The sequence below is a fragment of the Sebastes fasciatus genome, chromosome 8 (assembly GCF_043250625.1).
Source record: "Sebastes fasciatus isolate fSebFas1 chromosome 8, fSebFas1.pri, whole genome shotgun sequence".
In the NCBI taxonomy this organism is placed as follows: domain Eukaryota; kingdom Metazoa; phylum Chordata; class Actinopteri; order Perciformes; family Sebastidae; genus Sebastes; species Sebastes fasciatus.
In genome coordinates, this window is record NC_133802.1 from 29193141 (window position 1) to 29204405 (window position 11265).

The window sequence follows — 11265 nt, forward strand, 5'->3', positions numbered from 1 at the left end:
TTGACGTTTGACTGACCAGTTTTCGCGCTTTCAAACTGAACGGCGAACGGCTCTCTGACGAAGGACTGTTTCTTCTGGTACTGATGCGAAGCCATCACCTTCACCGTATCCGTCCTGTTTGGGAGAGAAGAAGACGTCATATTCACTAGATTACCAGCACGAGAGGAATAAGACTGCTGGTAAATCCAAAGAGAAATGTTTCTTGATTGTTCACTGATGAGCTAAAAAATCTTAGTTCTGTAATACATCCCACAGGCTGAGAGACCAGATCCAGGTGCGTACAGGTATGTTTCTCCGCCTGCACTCGTTTTGTGTCTTACCTGTAGATGAAAACGTACTGCTGCATGTTGTTGGCAGAGTTTCCCAGACTCTTACTGGATACTGACTTGTAGCTGTAATCGTCATACCTCAACACAACACAGACAAAGAGAGAAACTGTTACTAAAACGAAGCAGAAAGACGGCAGTCAACACAGGAACACATCACACTGCTCTCAGAGTGTGGAGACAAGGTCCCACAGGGGTTTGGAGAGTTTTTGATTTGAGGTTTATCAGTCCTGATAGATGATTTCACTTCACTTCCCCACAATCATCCTAACTCAAATCTTTTAGATTTTTGTGTTTTAAGTTTAATGATTTACACCCACAACATGCATGAAAAACTAAAATGAATCACAACGAATACATTTATTTTCCACAAAAATCCTCCAAAGTCAGGTATTATGGTGAGCGTGTGTATGTGTGGACACTGTATCTTAAACCGTTCAGTTTTGGCAGACAGTTAGACTGATATCAAGTCATTAAATGGGCATTATCAGGTCATTGAATGGGCATTATCAGTGGTTATCAGCCTCATAGATGTGGGTCAGAAGTGGCCTGCTACACCCACTAGTAGGGATTATCATAAATATAAAACATAGTTGACTTTGTGTTCATCTGGGTCATCAACCCATGATAACGTGGCTTTCACCAGCTGTTCTTCATCTGAAAGAGTTCGCAGAGAACACTGAAGCTAAAGTAGCCTAGCTGGACAGCCCCGTGGTGGAAAGTTACTACATCTCAGAGGGAAATATTGTGCTTTTTCCACTTATCTGATAAATTTAGTGACTTTGAGGGCAGAGATTTTTAATTAAAATGATGTGAAAATACAACACATTTTAAAATTTTTAGATTGTTATTGTTCCCAAACTTTTTGGCTTGTGACCTCTTACAAAAAAATGCCTGTAATAATGGAAAACGATGACTATTTTTATACGCACATTAATATTCCACTAATATTATTCCGAGTATGACAATATAGTGAATTTGATAGGGGTCGTGTAAACAGCATATTCTGTTTGGATATTTTGATTTAGGTCTTATTCTGATTGGAGCATTTTCAGATTAAGACACGTGTGATATGCTGATGTTATTCTGGTTTTAGGAGCATTCTTTGGACATGTATACAGCGCATTCACAATATGAGTCTAAATTGGGCTTTACGGTCAGCTTTGTGCGTTGTACACAAACCAACTAGCCGACAGTTTGTAGAGATGCATGACCAAAAGAAAAGAAGGAGAAACACACCTACTTTTAAACATTATGAAAGACTTGGATATCAACAGGTTTTTGGATATGCGCAAATGACGCAACGCCGACCTTTTCAAGAAGGTGGTTGAAGGAACGAAAGACGGAGGTTCATTTTCATCAGCTGTAAACAGCTTAGTAGGAATATTGTCTTTTTCGGAATAAGGGCAAAAACCGGAATATTTTGTGAGTGTAAACGTAGTCAGTGTCTAGTTGTGTCTAGTTGTGTCTCCTTGTCATGTCTTAGATGTATGAAAAAAACTTTGTTTTTTTTAGTTCCACCAAAGAAACCTTTACCCTCTAAATGTCTCACATGGTTTCATTTCATTAACAAATGATCCAATATTTCACAAAGTTTAGAGAAAAGTTTCTTCTTCTTCTTCTTCTTCTTCTCTCCCTTTAATCATCTCAAGACCCCTCAGATTTATCTGGTGACCCTTTGGAGGGGCCCGACCCCTAGGTTGGGAACCACTGGACTATATATCATATATTTATATCATATATATATATTAATATATCAGCCACAGGAGACATTTTACTGTACTTTAATGTACTTTTACTGCTTATACTTAGGTAATAATGTTTACCTAACTAGAATTTTAAATGCAGAACTTGTACTTGTAATGGAGTATTTATACATTTTTGTATTGCTACTTTTACATAAGTAAAGGATCTGAGTACTTCTTCCACCACTGGGACAGCCCCTGGTTAGCTCCAATATTAGCCTTTGCATATATTCCCTTAATATGACCTGTTTGACAAGATGTTTCCCACAGATACACACATGCACAACAACCACATTTTAGACTGTATATGTAGGATTCATGCTTTTTTTAAATTTTTTATCCCATGTGAATTATGGACTGGTTTATACCCTCAGAATGGACATGCATTTGTTAGGTAAGAAGAGCGCTTGCAAATCCCACGTTTCTATTAGCCAACCAGCTTAAATCTATGAGCAGACTGGAACCAACCACCACAGATTGTAAATAAATTATTCACCAACAAATCAAACAGAGACAAAATGAGCAAATTGAGATTGTTCCCTGTTAGAGATCACCAGAAAGAAAGCAGCTACCTGCTGAGCAAAGCAAAGCCTCGTTCCTCATATAATCCGGGTTAAACCGGGACGTTTCTGAGGTGGAGCCAAAAAAATGGTGTCAATACCACTATCATTAAATGTATAGATATATTGTGGGAAAATATTTTGATATTAGTAGTATGGTATAATGGAATGGGTACTTGACAGACAATTAGACACATACTCAAATGGAAGTATGGACGTTAAATACTAGAAGATTACTTGTCTTGAAAAATTCCAGTAAAAGTACATAAGAGTAGTCCTGTAAGAGTAATAGTGACTTATCCTCAATAGCCACAGTATTTATTACACTAGTGTTACAAGTGTTACACTAAACAAATGTAGGGCACTTTCTAATGTCACCGCTATTTCTTAACTGTAAGAAAAACATGTGTTAAGTCTTTTTGATCCATCTCAGTCCAGGTTTACATCTCAGCACTCTAACCAAACTGCATTCACCGTAAGTTTCTAAGGTAAGGCAAGTTCTGATCTAATTTGTTACTTGAGCCCTCGATTATTACAGTCATTAGGATTAGTACAGAGGGTAAATCAAGGTGACTGAGATGATTAATAATGATTAGATGATGTTCCACATGCTAATAAAATCCACTGTACCTGTCAATTTCTCTGTTGGAGACAGACAGGAAACACATAATGATCACATATTGTATTAATATACATGATGCTGTTAGTGTTACTGTCTTGAGTACATTTTTAAATTGTTCAGTTTAGTAGGTGACGTTTTGTCAACATTCAAATAGTCAAACATGAGAGAGACTTCACCTATAAGAATTGATAATGATGACAAATAATTAGTACTTTCATCTGTTTCTCTGAACCCTGCAATGAACCCTGTTTTACTTCAGTTTAAAAACATCTGAAACTCATTAAAATTATCAAATTCAAATGTACAAATATCAGCTACAACCAGCAAAGTCAAAAAATACTGATAGAGAAATGAAAGTTTAGAAAGAGAGAAGTGAAAGTGAAAGTGTGACTGAAATAAAGGCCTTAATTTTTTTGTAAAATAAAGAAGTCTGTTATCGAGTTGTTACACGGTCTAATAATACAATACTAATGCCGAAAGATCGGATCTGGGCCAAGAATTGGAATTGAGCATTAAACCCTGCAATGTGAACGTAGCATTACAGACTACAGACTACAGACCTACAGATTACAGACTACAGACCTACAGACCTACAGACCTACAGACCTACAGACTACAGACTACAGACAGTACCAGAGAGAAGCAGCAGTTAGTGAGTGTGACCTGCTTCAGTAGTTACCTGTTGAGAGACACCAGCAGAGCTTTGATGACTCTACCATCAGGATCCATCACTTCCTGCAGGAGACAGATATCACAGCGAGCCACAATCTGCAGACAGACAGACAGACAGACAGACACACAGACAAACAGACAAACAGACAAACAGACAAACAGACAGACAGTCAGACTTAATGCATTGGACCACTGTTTCAGTTTGTTTCAATGAAATTTGCGAGTGAGTACCACTTCATTCATGTAACATCTACCTATCTACCAACTTATCTACCTACTTAGCTATCTATCTACCTACTTATCTACCTACCTATCTCCTAACAAATAAAACAGAAGTTAATAACACGTTTACGCAAATTCGTTTTAACGCCTTTAATTTCTTTAACGCATTAACACAACCGATCTTTCGGATGATGTAGCGGGCTCAGTTTGAATCCATTGGTACCAACCATGTCATAATAGCTTGTCGCGCAGAAGGTTAAATAACGCTCCAAACTCGCGCTAAATTTTGGCAAGGAAAAACTGTCATGGCCATTTTCAAAGGGATCCCTTGACCTTTGACCTCAAGATATGTGAATGAAAATGGGTTCTATGGGTACCCACGAGTCTCCCCTTTACAGACATGCCCACTTTATGATAATCACATGCAGTTTGTCCCTTTAAGGTACATTTTGAACAGATAAAAAATGTGTGATTAATTAGCAATTAACTTTATGTTATATAGTCCAGGACAGCAGGAGAAACTCATTTATCTCAGAATACGGCTGAAAACATCCGTTTTTCAGAAAGAAATAATATACAAGGAAATACACTGAGACAGAGGCTACAGGCTCATAAACCTGCATCTTCTTCCATCATGATGACCTCCTCCACCCCTGACAGTCTGTTCTCAAGGATCAATGTAATGAAGTATATAATATAAATCTACCTTTTGTTTAAGATGAAATGTTACAGCAGCAGAAAGTGTGTGTGTGTGTGTCCTACCCGCATCACAGTGTGTAGCACTCTGGAGTTTGATGCTTTCGCAAAGTTGAATTGCTGCACATTGTAGGCGCAGATCTTGAATCCTCCAACCAACGTGGTGAGGAAGGAGAAGAGGAAGAGGAGGAGGAGGAGAGGAAGATGAGGAGAGCTCCACCTCATGGTTGGACTGTGGAGAAAACAAAAAGACAGTCATTGATGTGGTGAGTCCAAAATAAAACAATAAAATAATGATGTAGAGTTGATAGGCGGAGTTGTGTCTTTGCTGTTGAATGTTTGAGCTTCATGAAGTTTGTTATAAAGTTAAAGAGTCAAGGGTCTAAGGATAGAGGGGGTTGTATGCTGTACAGATTGTAAAGCTTATATTAATTCCTTTATATATTGAAGGGAAACCAAATGTGACACAACGCGGTGCACAAACAGGAAGTAGAGAGTAGGTGGAAAACTACAGCGGACTGATTAAATCTAGAAAGGAAAGAAACAAATTCCACATGAACAAGGAAGGTGACCGTCTGCAGGGGAGGAAAATCCCAGCAGGAAGGACGGCGTGTGATTTTAAATCCTTAACTTCTGTAACTGCTGGTGAACTCTATAACAGCACTCCTCATTTTCATAGTCAAAGAAACAAGAGTGTGAATGTGTGACAGGTTTAGTGGTTTGACTGGTCTGATGGAGGAGAGTGAGCATGTTCAGACCTGTTCAGACCACCTCCTCCACCAGCCTCAGGACAGCCCTCACACAATCTGGCCCAACCATGTCATAGCTACAGAAAAAGAAAATGACATTAACTATAGGACATTTACCACAAAAACTCAAAGCAAAGTATGGAGTGCTGCATTGGGCAGGGTAACCGGGTCAACCTCATGAGCCCGCCTAAGCTTAACTCAGACTGTCTAAGATAATGTAAATGAAATATGTGATCAATGTCACATAGGAAAGGCAGACCTCGCTCATATGTTCTGGTCTTGTAATAGGAGTTCCAGGGGGGGGTATATCAATGAAAGATGTAGGGATGCAAAAAAAAATTTAACTGATAGCCGACCCTCGTTAACCGATTATTAACCGACAAGATTAGTGCGTTTCACGAAACTAAATAACGCTCCAAATGTACGCTATATTTTGGCAAGGAAAAAACTGGCATGGCCATTTTCAAAGGGGTCCTTTTGACCTCTGACCTCAAGATATGTGAATGAAAATAGGTTCTCTGGGTACCCACGAGTCTCCCCTTTACAGACATGCCCACTTTATGATAATCACATGCAGTTTGGGGGAAAAAACATGCATTTCTTTGCATGCAGTACAAATGTGTTATTTTCACCTTTTCAAAAATGGTGTGTTTGAACATTTCTGGGCGGTGCTTGGTATTTCCTCAACTGATCTCAACATGGCTGCCGGGTCACAAAATTTCTAATTTTACAGCTCAACAGTACACTACAAGATGTTTCTGAAAACATCTGAGGAGAGAAATAGACATTACAGTAACAGAATAATGATTCATATTTGATCAGCGCTGCCTAGTTTGATCGTGTGACATGTTTTTGGTAGACTTGAAATGAGGCTCACACTGATCTGCAACGCGCTGTGTGTGTGCTGCTGTAATCTACCTGTACACATCTAACACACACACACACACACACGTTTACACATACCACGACCTGGGAAATAACGTGACACACATTCCTGTAGTCTGCAGAAATGTGTGTCAACAGCAGTAAAGATGGTTTTACTATCTGCTGCTACAGTTGTATAGTTTCTCTAAGTGGATCACCACTTTAACATGAAACTGTTACTGTGGTCAGATTAGTTAACACACACAGTCAGTCAGTCAGTCCAGTAGTTGTGACTGTTTCAGGCCTCTCAGCCACTCCCAGTCTGAAGCTGGTGGGACCAGTAGAGTGACTTCTGTTCAAACACTCCCTCAACACACCACAGCAGTCTGACTTCAGACACGTTACTACGTTTCCCACAATAAACAATAAGAGTTGAACTTTATTTGGGTTTGGCAGGAAGTCAGCAGGAGCAACTTTGAACACGTTCACTGTTATCCCACATTTTAACAAAGTGAGGACACAGTAACCCCTGAGCAAGATGATGCAACCATAGACTGTATATAAGAAGAGGACGTAATCACCGTTACGGCACCCATTGGTTTGTGGACTGTCATTTTGAAGCCTTAACAGAACGCTGAATAAGACATTTTAGGCGACCAAAACGTTATAATTAACCTTGATGGACTGAAAACACACTGTGAAAGGGTTAAAGTTGTAAGACAAAAACACGGACAACTCCCAGACTGGACAACACCGTGGTAGCGACCGGTCAATCACAAGGTAGCCGCGCCCTAAATCATCCCTGCTTTATGGTCTATTTGACTCTAAACGGGACCATAATTTACTAAATGAACATCATGCTGTATTGAAGAAGACTTGAAACTAACTATTGAGACCATAAACTCATGTTTACGATGTTTACTGAGGTAATAAATCAAGTGAGAAGTAGGGTCATTTTCTCATAGACTTCTATACAATCAGACTTCTTTTTGCAACCAGAGGAGTCGCCCCCTGCTGGCTGTTAGAAAGAATGCAGGTTTAAGGCACTTCAGCATTGGCTTCACTTCTCAGAACCAGAGGTTGCTGCCAAGATGCAATCCAACTCAAAAGTAATTTTGGTTTGACTAATTGGATTATAAATTGTGAACTCTGTGTTGTGGTAACAGGAAATATCCTTTTACCATCACTGCTAGAGCCACCTGTCATTATGTCAACACAGTGAACTACAGAAACGTCTTTCAAAGCTGCTGACAGTCTCTGGCTATGAAAGGAGGAGAATAAATTGGTTTAACTAAACAGTACCTTGGGATTAATGGTCTGTCTTGAAGGGAAATCTGATCTGTGACCAGAAGCTTGTTCATGTTTCTGACCTCCTAAATACAGGAGCAATGTTCGGAGAAAGTGACCTATCAGGAGACAGCATCGATCAATTACCTCTGAGAACATTTCTCCCCATTTTGCCTCACCTATCTCTTAAACCAGGCCACAAAATGTTCCAGTAAATATCCCTAAATTCACTGTGAGCGGGAAAACCAGGATCCTGATTGCAGTGGAAACATAAATTGTGCTGGTGGGCGTTTACATTAACTATGAGATGATGATGATGATGATGCACTCTGGTATGACTCATGACTACACCTGCACACCTGTACACCCAGCAGCTCCCACCTGTACATGTTTCTGCTTACTTTGTCATTTTAGGAAAATAATACAACCCTAAGAGGCAAATTCACAAAAGGATTGTGCGGCTTTTGGGGCCGCTTAACCTGCACAAATAAGACAAAGAAACCGTCTAATTCTCAAAGCACCTCAACGAGTGAAATACACCTTTAACTGCCAAGCAAACAGAGTCCCAGCACAAAACAATTCGTGTGTCATCCACGTAATTGTGAACCAGCAAGTGTAAAGAGAGACAAACGCTCCGTAGAGAGGAGGTCGGGTTGGACGGGTCACGTCACACAAAGTCACCAATTAACACGGAAACAAGTTAATCTTTAACACCGGTTGACTTCAAACATCTCAACATAGAGAATGAAACTCCTCTTAAATGACCCCTTAAGTGTCTTCACAATCATAAGATATTTTCTAAACTCTACTGCTGCTGGACCCTCATATGGATTCCAAACACTGTTTAAACTCAAATAATTTAACAGCTGGATGGATTCGTCAACGGAAAAATAATCACCAAATTATTCTGATAATTGTTTTTGCCATTTTTTTAAGCAAAAAATAAAATAATATTCCAAAAGTCCAAGCTTCTTAATTCTGATGATTTGCTGCTTTTCTTTATTATGTGATAATAAACTTAATGACATCACCTTATGATGAGTACTTTTCGCTATTCTGACATTTTATAGACCAATAAATAAATATATATATATATATATATATATATATATATATATATATATATACACACTACAACAAGCACAAAAATATATACTACCAGTACAAAAAATATATATACTAAATGTACAATAAAAATATATACCGCAAGTACAAAAATTTATATATACTACAAGTACAAAACATATGTACTACAAGGACAAAAAATATATCCTACAAAGATTGAAAAATATCACATGAAACGTTAGAAATATGATTTCTGTTTGATAGGTGTGTTTTGTATTTGCAAAACAAAACGCACTACTTTGTCAATGACGTTTTGTTTATTTGTTAAGTTTTGGCAGGAAACTAGCTCCATATGAATATATGTAAATGAAAGAAGAGTTTACAGGAGAATACATCTATGAAAACAAAACTACAAGCACTCACAAATTAAAACATTATACAATACAATACATATATATATGTATTGTATTGAAAAGCACAAGCACAAGCTTACACAGGAACACAACAGACAAACACACCTTAATCTGGGCCACATACTGACACTCTCTCAGCTTCAAATCCACCTGTTAAAACTTTAAGACAGTCATTCACACACTTCAAACACACAGTGAGCAGACCCAGCAGCTGCTACTGGTCCAGTCCCAGTACAGAGTGCTGGTGCTGCTGGTTTTCTTACCTGTTCAGGTGAGCTGAGGGTCGACTGTGTGTGTTTACTGCTGAAGTTAGTGCTGAGCTTCCTGCTGCTGCTGCTGCTGCAGGGTGTTGCTTCTGCAGGGTGGAGGCTCGTGACGTGATGTGACGTCACTTTACACTCCTCCCACTCTGCAACACCTTCCTGGTTCTGTCAGGTTAGCCACGCCCTCCTGCTGCATTCAGGGTCTGTGGGAAAGACGAGATGACACAGGTCTCTGTGTCTTTCTCTCAGCTGGAGAGAAGTCGAATTTTAGATTTTCTTCTTTTTCTAAATTTGTGAAGACACCAAGTAGAAAACAGGCGTCAATACAAAGGAATTCATTACATTTTCATATAAAGTAATATCACATAATGCTGCTTTTGTGTTGGTAGAAGTGGAAGAACACCAGCATGACACACCTGGTTGCTCAACATTTTCCCACAGCCAATAAACTCCAGTTTAAACATGTCCAACTAATGATAAAACTATATCAGCCTTATTTTCCATAACATCACAAACAGTTAGGCAAATTAGTTCATTACAAAATTACAAATGAACTACAAAAATGCCACTGAACTTATTTTTTTATCATGTTAAAAAATTAAGTACACTACTATTTTTTGATAAAGTTAGGGTTTATATTTTACTGTAAATTACTTTAGAGGCAAAAAGATTTAAAGATGATAGAAAATGACAATGATAAAGTGGTTAAGTCAACATTGTCCAGTCATTTTCACTAAAATAAATAAATAAAAATAAGTAGGCTATGAATCTCCTGTGAGATCAGGCTGACAACAACATCAAACTGTTTGAGAGTTTAATTTGATCCATTATCAATTTAATATGTGGTTTAACTATGCAAATATATCACATTTTAACCTTTGAGCAGCTATGGTTGGAAATATCATCGTATTCCATACTGTGTATATTAATGATGTTTACTATATATTACTTTTACACTGAGTGAAATATTACCTTTACTTCTGGGCTCCTTGAGGTACTACAGCTATTTTAAAGGTCCCATATAATAAAAAAAGTGAGATTCTCATGTGTTTTTATTATAAAGCAGGCTTTAGTCCTATATAAATACTGTGAAAGTATCGAAACGCTCAATCCACAGGGAAATACAAACAGCCCGTATTCAGAAACTCTGCATTTGAAACAAGCTGTCAGGATTTCTGTCCATTTGTGATGTCACAAATATACAATATTTAAACCATTACACAGATTTAAACGTAAACATTCTAAATGTGTCCCAGTTTGTTCCTGGTTGCAGTATATGTGAATGTCATCAGCTGACAGGAAGTATACATGAACCTAAGCTGTTGCCTAGCAACGCAATTCTGTTCAAACGGAGCGTTTCAGACAGAGGGTAAATACAGGCATATTCAGGCAGACAGTATGAGAAAAATAAAGTGTTTTTTGAACATTACAGCATGTAAACATGTTCTAGTAGAAACACAAATATGAACCTGAAAATTAGCATAATATGGGACCTTTAAAGAAATGCACAAAAACCTTATTTATAATAAAAACTACAGATGTCATTAAAAGGAAAGTCAGTTTTGTGCTGTTGGACCCAACATGTGTCTGTGTCTCCTCCTGTCTACCTGCAGGTGCTGCTGTGGTTCTGCAGCTGGATGTGTCTCAGAACAACTTGTTCCACCAACGAAGAAGACCCAGTAGTTCCTCACTGCAGAGATCCTCTATTTCTGTGAAGATGTTTCACATTTCACCCAAACAAAAGATTGCAGACACAGATGACGTGACTGCCTCATGGTGGA

The 11265-nt window shown here is 38.4% G+C and overlaps 1 protein-coding gene across 2 annotated transcripts in view; it reads right to left on the reverse strand.

The window, feature by feature from the left end:
• The window catches only part of LOC141773142 (deoxyribonuclease-1-like 1), a 15161-nt gene extending 5488 nt beyond the window's left edge, over window positions 1-9673 (reverse strand). The window contains exons 1-6 of one of the 2 annotated variants that reach the window (XM_074644851.1): window positions 9485-9673; window positions 4910-5075; window positions 3933-4021; window positions 3262-3273; window positions 321-407; window positions 17-114 (exon numbers count right to left, since the gene is read on the reverse strand). In XM_074644851.1, coding sequence (XP_074500952.1) covers window positions 17-114; window positions 321-407; window positions 3262-3273; window positions 3933-4021; window positions 4910-5068 — 445 coding nt within the window. In that variant the 5' untranslated portion in view covers window positions 5069-5075; window positions 9485-9673. The remainder of the gene's footprint in view (window positions 1-16; window positions 115-320; window positions 408-3261; window positions 3274-3932; window positions 4022-4909; window positions 5076-9484) is intronic. The other variant, XM_074644852.1, reaches the window with a different exon arrangement.
• Between the last annotated feature and the right edge of the window lie 1592 nt (window positions 9674-11265).